Raw genomic sequence first — 16,968 nt, 5'->3', positions numbered from 1 at the left:
ATTCATCTATGTAGCAATTCTCATATACTGAGCAAGGAGGGGGAACGAAAGAAAGGGAAAGAGAGAAAAAAAGGAACGAAGGAGGGGTGGGGAAAAAACTTGTAACGATGATATTGGCATCTATAGAGGCTAGTATACATACACAAGTTTGAATTGATACATATACATACCGTCGGTGTTATGCGTGCTTAAGCACAAGCATACTTTCACTTACACATACACAGATACGCATGCTTACAAATACATATGCTTTGCTATACACAAACTTATATAAACATTCTAATTTTGACAACATTGCTTTTTTTTAAAAAAAACATTGCTTTTAAAAAATGGGTGCATTAATAAAAATATATACGAAAGACATATAAAATAAAATATAACATCCTATTTTGGGTCATTTATAAATAATCAAGGTAATCCTATGCAATACAATAACATGAAAACAAAGTTTGTAGGTTTTTCCTAATATATATGTAGAAACAATAAGACTTTGCTATAAATCCGTCGTAGCGCTCAAGAGTCAAAATCAAAATCAAAAATCAAAAATACAAAATATATACTCTATCCATATGGTATATTTATATTCGACATTTTAAATTTAGCCGCGTGCCTACATAAGTTCATTAACTCACTTCTTTGTAAGCATGCGTATCTGTGTATGTGTAAGCGAAAGTATGCTTGTGCTTAAGCACACATATACACGACGGTATGTATATGTATCAATTCAAACTTGTGTATGTATACTAGCCTCTATAGATGCCAATATCATCGTTACAAGTTTTTTCCCCACCCCTCCTTCGTTCCTTTTTCTCTCTTTCCCTTTCTTTCGTTCCCCCTCCTTGCTCAGTATATGAGAATTGCTACATAGATGAATTTTAGCTTGCGTGCGAGACGGTTTGCGTGAATATATGTACACATGCTTTTATGTGTATAATTTAGATTCATATTCATACGTCTGTATATGTATGTATGGCGTTTACGCGCATCCTTTTGTGTATGTTGATATATATATGTGGATTTTAATATAAATATGTATTGCAGTATTTATAACAGGTTTAATTTCTATGCATTAATTTGTACTGTCTTCATTAACGGCAATAGGTTTTTTCCTCGGTTTTTTCCTCGGATTTTATAATTTTTATAAGTTTTTTTATATATATACATATATTTTGACCTTTTGTTTATCGCTCGAAGATTGACCGTTTTTTCTAAAGGGCCAATCAAACAAGTCCATTTCTTTTTAAAGGTGTAGCGTTTGTAAGAGTATAGATTGAATTAATATATAAGTTCCATTCTAGCAAAAACTGTCTGATGACGGCAACGAGAAACTCAGAGTAACAGATTTTGTTGAATTTTCTGCTGCTTAAAATAAAGCATATTACTCTACCACTGGTATTTGAGTACTCTTTTTTCCACTTGTTTCACATTTATGTGTTTACTCAGGTATATATATATATATATATATATATATATATATATATATATATATATGAGATTGCGTCGGGAACGAGGATCGCCCCTACATTTGCTAACCTTGACATGGCGTCCAAATATACGAATACGCCAGACTGAAATTTGGTGGAATCTTCCAAAAATACTTACTCGCCAATTGGGAGCGCTACCTGGATGATTCTTTCATTCTGTGGTCGCATAAACTTGATCAATTCTTGCAATTAAGAAGGTTAATTAGCAACATAAACAACAGTATCCAATTTATAATGGAATAGTCCCAAACAGCTACTTTTTTCTGGACATTTTAATCATAAAAAGACAGGCTAACATTGAAACCGATATCTGTCTTAACTCAACGAGCTTAAAGCAACATCTAAAACAATATCTGTTATTCTCTTCCAAAGCATTTTAAAATCAACATAGCTTTTAACGTGAGAAGAAGAATAGGCACGATTGTATCAAATCCTGAAAACCGGGATAAATGACTCAAAGAACTTAAAAATATATATCGGTCACCTCGTCTGCAAGAGATGGCAGGAGTTCGGTTCCCTGCTCGCAATTTATCGGATAGAGCTCTGCACCGTTAACCAGTTAGAGATGTACTCTTGGGGTTAAAAAATCGCAGTAGAGTCCGTTCGAACGAACAGCCATGATGAAGTGGTTACGAGTATTATATATGTATGTATATATGTATTATATATGTATATATATATATATATATATATATATACGTAAATGTTGGCCAAAGAGAATAAGTGCCTAACATCGCATTGTTGGATAAAAAAATCTTTATTTGTGTATTGAGGCTACCATTGGTTTCATGCTACGAAAATATCTTACGGTCAACAGTTTTTGAATCCGATCACTCAGAGAAATGGTATTTGCCTCTATTTCGAACTAAAACACCAAACTTTGGATTAAAACATCCAAAATGAAAACGAACAGCATTCCCTTGTGTGATGGGCTTGAAAGGTTGTTAAGATATTAAGATATACAACCAATGGTAGCCTTACTACACAGAGAATATATATACCTACACATATATATGTGTGTGTGTGTGTGCGTGTGTGTGTGTGTGAGAGAGAGAGTTAATGGATGACAAAAGAACAGGCTTTATATAATCTCTTTCATTCGCTTACATCTGTTGCTAAGATGTTGCGGGAGAACTAGCTCTGTGTGCATCGCTTCTAACAGAGATGGCTCTAAGCTAATGGTTGCGATTGTGTTAGTCATGTTATTTTGTGATACATTATTTGTAATCAGCTAAAGCTTAATTCTAAATTATAAGTAGATGGAGAGCTAACATCCCCTTATGAATGTCGTTTGCCTACCCCAGGGAAATCATTATACATATATATAGGCGCAGGAGTGGCTGTGTGGTAAGTAGCTTGCTTACCAACCACATGCTACATGATTATGGGTTCAGTCCCACTGTATGGCACCTTGGACAAGTGTGTTCTGCTATAGCCTTGGGCCGACCAAACCCTTGTGAGTGGATTTGGCAGACGGAAACCGAAAGAAACCCGTCGTATATATATATATGTGTCTGTGTTTGTTCTCCCAACAAGTGTGGTGTGTTTACGTCCCCGTAACTTAGTGGTTCGCCAAAAAAGACCGATAGAATTGCTTACAAGCAATAAGTCCTGGGGTCGATTTTCTCGACTAAAGGCGGTGCTCCAGCATAGCCACAGTCAAATGACTGAAACAAGTAAAAAAGATACATATAATTAGAATAAAGTCATTATTTTATGAGTGGTCAGCATACTAAATATACCCTAATGGTTAATTTATATACTGTTATGCAGGAGTGGACGTTATAACAATTCGACGTTGGCTTAGAACAGTTCATCAACGATGCAAAGTAATCGTTGAATTGTGTAGAAGTGTTACTCTATTAACTTGTAAAAATTGAAAGGAACGTATTTATATCCCTCCTTTGTGATATTTTCGGGTAAAACTCATATATATATAATTGAAAACCAATAGGTATAAGCACCCTACACACACACAAAGATAAATAGATAGATAGATAAACATTGATACCTGTGGGAAAACGTGACTGCATGGCAGTTTTCTTTGCAGAAATATTTTAATGTCAGGACCGTGGCCCACCTCCCAGTTCCTATCCTGTGTCAAGTCATATATTGATCCCTAAATCTGTGGTTCGATCTATGGTAGGTTGGTGATTGAACTGACATAAGTAATAATTTATTTGAAACATTTCGTTTTTAACCTTGTTAGTCCGATTGTTGCCATTTCGTTCTATAATTAATCGAAGAAGTCTTAGATAAATTATTGATTCCTTACCGCTTGCGTTTGATGTATCACTCCAATTCGACTGTGGGTTCGCTCTTTTTGGTAACCCACTTTGAGAATTAATCGTACAAAGTCAGTCGTTTTCATGGATAATAAACAAAATTAATTCCGTGTTGTTGTTGATATCCTCACGTGTGTTCATTGAGTTGCCGTCACTAGTTAGATATCATTTTATCCATTTTTATGACGGCACCTTTCTTGAATATATTAACAATGTTATCATTAATTCCGTTTTTGTTTGAAACAATATTAATAATGCATGACCAATATTCTACTGAAAGTGCTATTTTCAACTTTGATTGGAATTTTTATTTTAAAGATACAACTCAATGTTGGTCATATTTTCTCTGACAATAAAGCAATGATAATTTCTCGTAAATTTCCGAAGAATTTTGCCTCAGGACGGAATAATTTGGTTGTGGTTTTTTTTCTGTCTTGCTGTTTTGCATTTTCTTTTATGAGAACAATTGCGAAATATTGATAATAAAAGAGAAATAAGGAAAAAAAACCCATCTAGGGTCATCATTAATTTACTTTCAACGGCACTGAAGCAAATGAATTCAGAAAAAAAGCAATTATTTATGACCCAGAATTCCTCTGTGATGTCAAATGTCAGTTACAAATGTTTAATTTTAATTTCTTGTCTCAAGAAAACAAGTACAGTTGGCGTCACCACCTTTTGAACAAAGATGGCAGTCAGTCAAAATATAATGGAGAAATATTGTGTTGGCAATGACTAGATTAGCTGGATTTCTATGAAATTTCTAGTCTTCGTTGATAGAATTCTAAACAGTGAAAGCAGTTGTGGCTGTGGTTGGTACGTGGTTGTGGAAAAATAAGTGTAACATCAAGACTAGTTAACGATTGTTGAAGTAATGGCCGCAGCGAGGAATATGTTGCTGTTCTTGTTATTGCTGTTGTTTATTTTCTAGTCAAACCTACGATCAAAGTTATACCAAATATGAACGCCCCATTTTTTAGAGTGTACTTACGACTATATCATTCAATTTGAAGTGACTTGAGGAGAGGTTAGGTTGCTATTTTCAGCAGATCGAAGAGCGGCGAAGGGATTACTTTAGTGTTTGGCCAATGCTTGTGGAAATAACAAGAGATACAACAGCAACTACGAAGACTGCTCTTTTTTTATGTTGATATCAAGAACGAAAAAGGAAATACAATACATGAGTGTATACACAAATGAATTTGTGTGTGTATGTGTTTATTTGTGCGTTGATGTATATGCTAGCATATACGCGTTTGTGTTTGAAAAATACAAAAGAAGGGAAAGAGAAAATAGCAGATGAAGCATAGAAAGACATCAACTGTACTGCATAAGATACTGTCTGAAATGTGATGCTCTGAGATGATCAACGTTCAATGAAATAATTTAATACATTAGTAGTTGTAGATTTAATTAGATGTTTGGTTGAATTTAGCAGAGTTCAATTAGTTTCAAGCATTTGTACCATGACTCTACTCTCTAGAATAACCTAGGAAATGATTTCTAAACCCATTCTCAGCAGCCATGTAAATACTGCCGAACCGTTGCCATTAACAAAACTATACAAAACCACTTTTCTTTAGAGTGCATATGAAAGACGGCACTTGTTTATGTTTGGGGAACAACTCGAAATCTAGTACAGATATGCATATTATAAAATATACATCCTAAAGCTGAACTGAACTGGAAGAAAATACATATATCTTCTATTGTAAATATACACTTTGATGATGCAGTTTGATGTCTGTGGAAAAAGATTTTCAAAATTCTTACCTTGTAAATAACGAACCAATACACACATAACGGGACCAAAGATGAAGTTCCTCAAGATAACTGGAATCAAAGTGAACGGTATGCAGAAGACGGCTAATAGAAGGTCACTTATAGCCAAATTCAAAAGAAATACATTGGTAACGGTTCTCATCCTTTTGTTCTTTGCTAAAACTGTAATAACCAACGAGTTTCCGGTCACAGCTAATATAAAAATGAGCGCATGAAATGTTATCCTTAATTCAATGCCGATGTCTATGATTAATCGCCGAGAAAAGTTGCCACCTCGAACAACTTCCGGTATACTTGTAACATTTCCGTCGTCGAATTCGAATCTGCCGTCTTCGGTGACACTATTCATGTTCATATCATTTCCGTCTTCTAGGAATGAAGTTAAATTTAATAGATTCTCCATATTCATTCTTTATTCTTTGTCTTCAGTTGCAGATAAATTTTATATATGCATATGTGCGTGTGTGTGTGTGTTATATTTTATGCGTCTTTTAATCCTCGTAATATTTCTATTAATTGTGTTGTTGTGTGTAAAACATTTATTACTGTTGCTATTATTGGTGCTATTGTTATGATCTTTGTTGCTATTTTCGTTAGTATTCTTGTCGTTTTCTATCTTTTCGCCCTAATTTCTTTCCTCTGACGACCTAGCTTTCTCTCCGCTGGCGAATGTATACACAAAGCGCTTTTCCTTCACTTATGCCATTGATACACTACTAATATTTGTTGTTGCTGTTGTATTATAAACCATAACAATCATTCTTTTCAAAGATACGGAATGTTATAGTGAAGGTTATTGATTTTACGAAAGAATTATAACGAATAATATCGGGTTCCCATGACAACGTTTCCTTTTACAGGATTTTTAAAGACATCTCTTTGTAGTGCTTATTCTGAAATCTTGGTATTCTGTGTGAATCCATCTGAGATTCTGAATTCAAGAAATTCCTCTATAAATAAGAAGTAAATCATCACCAATTGATGTGAGGAATTTGGCAAATATTTGTAGATTAACTTCAATGTTCTGCATCAGAAGAATAAATGACAATCCAAAGATTTACTTTCAGAGATATCGCAACATATGTTGCTATTTTTCATTTTACGGCTTCCCTTTAAACGTGAATTTCCGTTCGTTACATATATAGAATATACAAACCGATGGGAATATTTTCACCAAAAACAGAAAACATGAGCAACGTTTTGGTATCCGCTTGGAATATTTAGCAATGAATTATATCTGAAATGACGAAAAATAATAATAATTAAAAGTACGCAGATGTAGATTTTACATTAAATGTTAAAATTACATACATTTTTGTCTATTTTTATTCAAGAGGTTGTTATTTCTATAGAGGTCACAGATACTGCTCCAGAACAACGAAAGTCACTTAAAGTGTGTTTGTTCTATTTTTGTTATCAGAATTGTTTCTTACAGAAACTTTACTTAGCTTTTGTATCGTACTAATATCGAACATATAAGGAAATATTCAGTAAGAATTTCTTGCAATAATCTTTATTTCGTTAAATATCTTATATTACAATATTATAATGAAAACCCTTGCCTAAGCTTTTGCTTGTTATCTTGTGCTTGTTTTTGTCACTGGATTGAATCTTTAACCTGAGTATGTATTATTTTTGATTCTATATCTGGTTCTTTAGCCGAGTTCCGGAAAAGTGAACAAACACAATGACAGAGAGAGAGAGAAAGAGAGAGAGAGAGAGAGTGGCATATTTGTGTATAATGTACAGAAACAATTGTTGTGTTTTGTGATTAAAGCTGCTTCATTTCATCTTCTTGATTTATAAATTTACATGTATGTATACACACACACACAGATATATATATTCTACCAAATATATACGTTTTATTTATTATTTTGCACATTACTTAATTATTGGTATATGTTTTATCTCATATTTAAATTTTCTATAAGATATAATTTTTTCTAAATGGTATAATTAAATTTTTTCATTATTGAATTGATAAAAGGTGGGTTTTTTCCTAATTTATATATATATATATAATTTATATATATATATATATATAAATGTTCAGGATTCTAGTAAATACATACATACATACATACATACATACATACATACATACATACATACATCATGAGATGGAAGGATGAACCTATACAAGCAGAAGACTATGCATGGATATGTTAGTAGAAAGCGCCGTGCTGATAGTAACGCGGAGTAGATGAAACAGGGACAACTGATGAAGGGGAATATTCTTTATGTTGTTTGTCTCGTTTCTCTGTTTTTTTCGTTTTTCCAAAGAAGTTCGTTTCTATGTTTTTGTATTTATGTTTTCGTTTCTCATTGTGTTCAACGTTTTTTTATATCCTGTACCCATATAAGCATGTATATATACATATACATGTAGGTATATACATATACATGTAGGTATGTACATATATGTATGTATATAGGCATATTATATATATATATATATATATATATATATATATATATATATATATATATATATATTTCTCCAAAATCACAGAGTAGGCGAAACAGTATTGTAAGTGAAGGGAGAGGAGAGAAAATAGTAATTCAGTGAAGGAGAAGTAGTGAGAGTAATAGCCATGACTGAGAGGGAGAGAGAGGAAGTGGCAAAGAAAGCGCCGTGTATCATCTACTATATGTTGTGTCTTTCTCCGTCACAAGATATGAATGAGAAAGGAAGGGGTGATAGATGAATAAGGAAGGAAGGGGTGCAAAAAATCAAACAACGTTTCGACTCTCTGCGTGTAAATGTGTGTGCGAGTGCGTGTAAAAGAGTGGTGGGTGAATGTGTGTGTGTGTGTGTGTGTGTGTGTGTGTGTGTGTGTGTGTGTGCGTTCAATGGAAGTGGGTCGGTGACCAACACTGAAAGATCAAACAGCGTTTCAACCCCGTCTGAGAATATGCGTGTACGTCTACAAGGGAGTATGTGAATGGTTGCATGCGTGAACCAGCGTTCTTTCAGTAACAAATGATGATCGATGTCACATCTCAAAGGACAACTACCAGATAACATTAACAACTGTATTAATTTGAATTACCATCCATATTCTATCTGTCGTGTTGCAAATAATTATTACAGTCATACACATCCGCACAAACATATACAAACCCATTAGAGAAATTAATTACTGCCTGAGTATATAAAGAATATAAAACGACTGCAGGTGAAAGGTATATCATAAATACACATTTAACAGTTCATACATGGGCCTAATTTATTTATATTAAGAAATTTATGTAATAAATTTTGAATAATTAGTTTTTACAACACCAATTATAAGTCAGGGACTGTTTTTTGTGGCTTTAAGTCGTATGAGTGTCGGTTGGTTTCAGTAATGGAGAGCGCAATTGAAAGGAAACTTTGTAACTTATTGTAAGTTCAATATTACAATGATACAAGTATCACTGGTTGCAATAACGATATTTTCATGGACTACAAAAAGCAATCTTTCATAAGAATGTAAACCAGCGAAACAAATGACGAGTTTTGATTAAGCGTCCATTTTCTTTTTGTAGTTTCTATCGCTGGTGTTTGTTATAGTTGTTGCTGTTATTAGTATCTGCTTCGATTCAAATCTATGGTCGAAGATGTTCCAGCCGTGACTATGATCGTCAGGTTTTTTTTTCCTACGAGCATATTGGGAACATGTTTTGAAGTGCCATGCTGTCGTCTGAGGGAAAACTGACTACTATTTCTAACACATTAGGCAACTATGTAGACGCTCCCTCGATTGTTATATATAAAACATAATACTGGCTGTGCAGCACCACCGCCCACCTGTCAATCGAATCACATAAATTAAATTTCTACTATTTTACTCGCCTTTGTTTGCACAAATTTATTGCAATCATGTATTCATTTTTGAATGAACGAACACGAATAGTTACTGCATAATTCAATAGAATTACGACATTATTTGTGTTAGAGTTTTTGTGTAGCCAACGACATTCTCTTTCTACGCTTGCACCATATTTCCGCGCACGATTTGTATTAAACCACAACTCGATTTTCTGTGGCTTTAGTTACTAATTTGAAGTTCCATGTTTTCTTTGTGTTTTGAGGGCCACTTCAGGTTTTGGCAAGGTCATTGTTGAGAACCACGGAAAAGTAAGTGAGTGGATATGCCACAGAAGCTATATATATTTCCAGTACAAATTTGGTAAAGTAATTTGTATGAAAAATATTTCTGTTGCACTCATAGTGTTAGAAGACTTCGGAATTCCAGTAACACTTGCTGTTAGCCACGGGGTTCTTTTCTTAACAACCATAGAAAATGCATGGGGAGAGTGAGAGGGGGAAGAGAGAGCGAGAGGTAGAGAATTATTTCTAATACTATTCATGTTAATAAGGATACATGATAACTGCTGCAAATAATTGGCCGGTGTATATTTACGCAGAAAGTATTACACACACACTCACTAGCACACATACAGAAACCCATATATATATATATATATATATAATATATATATATATATATATATATATATATATATATGTATGTATATACATGCATACATATGATATGCGTGTGCATATATATTTATATATATACATATATATATACATATATGTACATATATACATGTATATACATGTATATACATATATATATACATATATATATATACATGTATATATGTATATATATATACAGTATAGAAAGAAGGAGGGGCTATTAGTTCCATACTACTGAAACACATTATATCATCAGTGTTTGTATATTATCCCTTGATCCTTCAAGCAATTCTTCAGTCTGAAATGCACAACATGGCTGGTCGTATTTGAAAGAAAAACAAAGCGAGAAATTACGCTGGGCGATCAGCTGACTCGACAAAAGACGAAAGGAATGTGAATGCACAATTTGGAAAGAGAAAACGCAGCGAAGAAACAAAAGGAAAAGAAAAGAGAAAAGAAAGGAAAGTAAGCCAAGAATTGCATCCCCTTTGTCCGTGATAATGAGGCTTAAAACCGATAGGCTTCAAATCAGAATTAATATAGCAGATGTAGAAAAATCCGACTGGGAGAAGACCATAGTCTGTGATGCAACTTGCTTAATCCGGAGAAGGCAGTGTCTTCCAGTTCGATAAGACGAATTTGTCCATATGTCTGCATTTACAGAGAAGTTCGTATCTTGAATTAAGCAGTGCAGAGAAATTCTTGGCTCTCAAAATAATATACGATCATTCGGCTACCCATAACCTTCATAAATGTGGTCCATTCACGCGTGGTGAAGATCGTTCCGCGATGTTCCACTTGAGTGAGCGTCGTGAGCAATTTGTTTTTAGACCCTATTTATGGCAAGCCAATATCGTGGATTTATTTTTATCCATGTTTCGGTAAAAAGACTGAATTTACTGATTGTACGCCATGTCCACGCAAATATATGGATGAAAACAGAACAACAAAAGTCATGCTCAACTGCGATTACATAAAACAGCAAAAATGCAAATTTAGATCCCCTGTAGAAATTCTCGTGGCTAAAATATAAAGAACTTTAAAGCTGATCTGATAGGAACGAGAGTTGAAATAAGGTATTCGTATTATGTGGTTTAACTATAATAAATTTAAGGCTACATATTTTATTCAAGTCTACAGTCACAGCTTCCTATTTAAATACATAAATCAAGAGTGTCTTCTCTAAAACGATCTTCAGATATCTTTTAATAAGTCGATAATGAAACATACTAAACGCAAATATACAGGGTGTGTGCCAGGGCTTTTGACGACACCTTTTCACATTTATTTCTTTTTTAATTTACTTTTCAGATAAATAATTATTTCGTTATGGCCCATAAAGGGGTAAACATAGAGGGGGCAAACAAGGACAGGCAAAAGGATTAAGTCGATTATATCGACCCCAGTGCGTAACTGGTACTTATGTAATCGATACCGAAAGGATGAAAGGCAAAGTCGACCTCGGCGGAATTTGAACTCAGAACGTAACGGCTACGCATTTCGCCCGGCGCGCTAACGAACCTGTCAGCTCGCCGCCTTTTCTGCCAGCTCGACTCAGGAAATGAAAAGGCACGCTGTGATCTTTGCGTGAAAAGCGCTGTATTGAGACGCAGAGATAACTCGCTTTCTGAAAGTTGCCCCATCCTTTCTTGTCAACGTCTGGAAGGAGCTGGAAGCTGCTCACTTGGATTCAACATCAGCAACTAAACGCAAAAGACATGTACAGGTTCCTAATAACATCAGAATGCATAACTTTGTACAGGAATGAATGCATCTTAGAAGCCAGCAGATACACATATGTGTGTGTTTGTGTGTGTGTTGCGTGTGGTGGTGTTGTTGCTGTGGAATGAAATATAGGCATAGGCCCAAATTATCGTTTTGTGGAGGACCCTCTCTAAATATTTGATAGAATGATTTTCTTTCAGTGATTATGTTGCGTTGGTGTATTCTAAATATGCAAGAATTTTCGAAATGTAGTTCTGCCTTTCGCCAACTCAGTAACAGAATTTAATGAGTATTCGGCGCTGGCCTCAGGTAGAAATCATATTGAAAATCTATACAAGAAAATTGTATATAATGTCGTTTAATGATGGACAGGTCTCTAGAAGTTTGATCTCGCATAGATAAATTGGGTTGAGCGGCCAAATTGGGCTAATTACGATGCGAATCACAAACACGCTGACTTTAAGTGACCGAATGCGGAGAATGTAAGATCTAAAAAAGGCCTGAGCAGATTTGCGACTTATCTAAATGAAGATGAATGGATTAAAACTATTGTTGAATAAGACACACGAGTATATATGTGTATATATATGCGCGTATATATATATGCTGGTGTATGCGCATGCACATGTATGCAAGCTTGCATATATATATATATATAACAAAAATCAAAGTTAATATATATCTGTGTGTGTGTGTGTGTGTGTGTGTGTGTGTGTGTGTGTGTGTGTGTGTGTGTTTGTGTGTGTGTGTGTGTGTGTGTGTGTGTCTGTCTGTCTATCTGCATATCTGTATAATTTCTCTTCAGAAGTTGACCATCCTTGGGAAATACGTACAGCCCTGCATCAAAATACGATTCATCAAAAAATAATCATACAATTTTGTTACATCAGTCTATGATGCTTCTTCTTACCTCGATATCTTCTAACATTTTAAACAAAGGAAAAGAAATAATGTTTCCCTTTCACCTCCATGATGGCTCGTCTGCTACATCTCAAACACTATTACAATTTTGTCCTTTGTCGTTTTCACTGAGACCAGTGATGAGAGAGCAGGTCTATAGTTAACAATATCCAAACCATGTCTATCACTTGTTATGTATTCTAGACATTATATTTTACATACCCCGCCAACCAATATAAGTTTAGTTATCATGTAAGATTTAAGTGAAGGTTCGCTGGTATTTCTAGTAGTTAGGCTGACCATGTATAAGCACCCTCCTTAGATACTCATTTTTGTTTTTGTTATGGCTTTTGTGAGTGGTTGTAGTTGTTGTTTTTGTTGTTGCAGTTGTCTTATTGGAGCAGACTAATGATTGAAGACATCCCACCGGACATTGTAATCTCAATTACATGAGTCTATTTTTACGACATTATCCGACGATGAGAGGGATATTCACTCGCTATTTCTAACAAATAAAATGACACTGTAAACGGTTTATCATTGTTTTGACTAGATAGACGCGATGAGGTGGAGGTGTGCACGTGTGGTAAGAAGCTTGCATCCCAAACACATACTATAACCTCGGGGCGACCAAAGCGTTGGGAGTGGACTTCGTAGACAAAAACTGAAAGACGCCTGCCATATATACATGTGTGTGTGCGTGTGTGTGTGTATGTGTGTGTGTGTGATTTTGTGTGTGTGTGTGTCTCTGTGTGATTGTGCCTGTGTGTGTGTGTCTGCGTTTTCCTCTGCCCCTTGGCAACCGATATTGGTGTACCTACGTCCCGGTAAATTAGCAGTTCGGTAAAACGAGAGCGATAGAATAAGTACAAGGTTTTGTTTCAAAGAAAAACAAAAGGACGGGGGGTCGGGGATCAATTTATTCGAATAAAAATTGTTCAAGGCGGTGCCCCAGCATGGCCGCGATCTAATGACTGAAACAACTAAACGCTAAAAGTTTAATTCTTTTGTCGTTGATATCCGCGATTATTTTCAAATTTCCAGAGTTTTCTGCCGGTGGTAATTTAAGTTCTTTAATACTCACAGTACATCGATTGATAGATTGGCTCCTTCGTAGTCATGGAGACCACGAATGTACAGCATTCGTCAATCTTCATAGTAAGCCAGTGGACGCGGAAACATTAAGATTCAGAAATACTATGAGTGATGACATCCATGCTATTCAAGCTGAAACGTCAAAAGGAATGATGCATCTGTCATATGTGGGGTTCAGACAACATCTTTACGGAATCATAAATTCTTGCGTTTGCACAGAATGTTCTGGAGATGTCGTTAAGGAAAAAAACCTTGTAAACATCAAAACTAAAAGATAAAGCGTTGTCCAGAAGGGAATTTGACATCTCTGTCGTGTTTCTGCCAATCCTTTTACAATCAAGTGAGCTCAGTAAATTGTGAATAATTTATCACTAAAAAATACACTAGAATATGTGTCGGTCTTTCAATATGTGACCTTGTGAGTGCCGTTGGTGATTTTTTTCCTCTATCTTCCCTTCTCGGGATCTTTACTTCTCCTATGTTTCCGACGAAGAGCTCCCCTCGAAACGTTAAACCCTCCTTCTTCCCTTAGCGTCCAATAATACTTTATTTGTTCCACGTCCTCGTGTTGTTGTGTTTTTTTGTGTTTTCTTGTTTGGATTAACTATATATATATATGTGTGTGTGTGTGTGTGTGTATAAGCATAAAATCAGGGGGTATGAGGTATGAATATAGATTTATTTAACCAGGAGACTTTCACTGGGTAACGGCTGTTTCGTAACCTTCATGTAGTATTAAGTTTATCATACTAGAAATTATGCGTACATGTTTACGCCGTTCTGTATTACGTATAGACTATAAATATTATACACCTAGGTATATACATGTGTGTATGTGTGTTAGTGTGTGTGTGTGTGTTAGTGTGTATACGTGTGTGTGTATGCGTGCTTGTGTATACGTGTGTATGTATGCGTGCGTGTATGTGTGTGTGTGTATTAACGCCCACTATCACCAACGTAATTATTTATGCAAGTGGAGCACATTCGTTCTTCACGCTCACCGCATACAAACAAATATATATATATATATATACTTTATTTTATTTTAAGCAGCAGAAAATTCAACAAAATCTGTTACTCTGAGTTTCTCGTTGCCGTTCATCAGACAGTTTTTGCTAGCAAACGAGAAACTCAGAGTAACAGATTTTGTTGAATTTTCTGCTGCTTAAAATAAAGCATATTACTCTACCACTGGTATTTGAGTACTCTTTTTTCCACCTTGTGTCACATTTATGTGTACTCCGGTATATATATATATATATATATATATATATATATATAATATATATATATATATATATTATATATATATATATATAGACACAGCTACTAGTTATATTTCTTTCCGTGAACAACCTGTGTGGCGTTCTTCCTCCGAACAGACCAAGTGACTTTCGAAGCAGATCATGTAGATCCATTTGTATATTTACGGAGAGAAAGAAAATATATATTTGTTTCCATTTATTTCCAACTTAGAAACAGCTGCAATGTGATGTCCGCATGAATATTTATTTTGCGTCTAACTACACATATAACAGCGAATGTATATTGGCTAGAGCTTTCTTTCCTCTTATATATACGCGTGCTTTCACGAACATGTTGAAACATAACATACTTAGAAATCGTCCTATCTATATATTATAGATGTATATACAAGCATGTCCGCACGATTATCTGTTCGCAAGTTTTTGCTGACGATTAGGAAAAAAATGAAAAATTATACCACAATGAAGCATGAAAAATTACAGAAGCGAACATGTGTATATGTGTGTGTGTGTGTGTGTGAAAGAGGAAAAGGAGCGAGAGAATAGGAGAGAAAGAGAGGGAGAGTGTGACAGAAGAGGGTGAATTAAGGGAGAGAATGGTCGGAAGTAGATGTACTAAAGACACTCTATATTAACTATTTTTCGAGAAATTATTGAATTTGCCATCACAATCAATGTCACCATCATCCAGACTACATTCTACTACTACAACAACTACTGTTACTGCTGCCACTGCCGCTGCTTTTAATAAAGATGATAATGATGATAATGATGATAATTGTAATAATAATAATAATAGTAGCAACGATATTATGGCGTATCGATAATAATCGTAATATGAACGAAGATATTAATAAATGAAAGTGCGTCGATAAATATGACCATTAAGGAACAAAATGGAAATTATTATCGCTGGAATCATGTAAGATATCAGGTTAATGAACCCACACACACATACACACACACATACATAAATATATATGTATGATATAAAATGTGTGTGCGGATATGTGTGTTTGTGCGTATGTATGAATAAGCGCGAGCACACACACACTCATACATACACACACATCTGTACATGTATATATATATATATATATATATATATATATATATAATATATATATATAGGGAAAGTTTACGAAAATAAACAAAAGACGAAGGCAGGTGGTGTATAAAACAAACAGATGTATTAGTATAACGCTCAGGAATAGAAAAAGTATTCTACGTTTCGAGCCTACGCTCTTCTACAGAAAGGGACACACAACACACACACACATATATGAGTGTGTGTTTGTGTGTCTGTGTTTATCCCGCCAACATCGCTTGACAACCGATGCTGGCGTGTTTACGTCCCCGTAACTTAGCGGTTCGGCCAAAGAGACCGATAGAATAAATACTAAGTTACAAATAATAATGTCGCTACTCCTCACAGGGAGCTTCAAGTTAAATTCCTCTTCTATTCCGTCACCCGATCGACTCACCAGTTACGCATTGCCTCTCCTACCCCAGGACCAAAAATAAAACTTCAATTTTTTTCTCGCTAGGACTACGAACCTCTGCTATCCTCAACCTGCGCCTCTTTATTCTGCAGATATAAGGATAGTTGCAGTCAAACTCACAAACCATATTTGGGCAAACTTTTGATCAAAGTCATTCTAATAGGAAGACCAATAATATTTCCAAGATTATCTTGTCAACCTTTTCTTTCCACGGGAACTCCGTTGTTGGTTCATACTATTATATTCTCTCTCTCTCTTTTCCTTTCTTTCTTTCTCTCTCTCTCTCTCTCTCTCTCTTTCTTTCTTTCTTTCTTTCTTTCTTTCTTCTTTCTTTCTCTCTCTCTCTCTCTCTCTCTCTCTCTTTTTCTCTCTCTTTCTCTCTTTCTCATTAATCCTATGGCCAATGTCATCTTATTTATACAGTTTCCATTACTAGGCTATCTGTCTTTCCTT

The 16,968-nt window shown here is 35.0% G+C and overlaps 1 protein-coding gene across 2 annotated transcripts in view; it reads right to left on the bottom strand.

Annotated features, from left to right (window-relative positions):
* LOC115216988 (cholecystokinin receptor type A-like) overlaps positions 1 to 16,968 on the bottom strand; it is a 212,344-nt gene that overhangs the window by 35,878 nt on the left and 159,498 nt on the right. For both annotated transcript variants that reach the window (XM_036507295.1, XM_036507296.1), the window contains exon 2: positions 5,543 to 6,788. In XM_036507295.1, coding sequence (XP_036363188.1) covers positions 5,543 to 5,960 — 418 coding nt within the window. In that variant the 5' untranslated portion in view covers positions 5,961 to 6,788. The remainder of the gene's footprint in view (positions 1 to 5,542; positions 6,789 to 16,968) is intronic.

Source organism: Octopus sinensis, linkage group LG11 (assembly GCF_006345805.1).
Source record: "Octopus sinensis linkage group LG11, ASM634580v1, whole genome shotgun sequence".
Lineage (NCBI taxonomy): Eukaryota > Metazoa > Mollusca > Cephalopoda > Octopoda > Octopodidae > Octopus > Octopus sinensis.
This window is presented reverse-complemented; position numbering and strand designations above follow the sequence as displayed.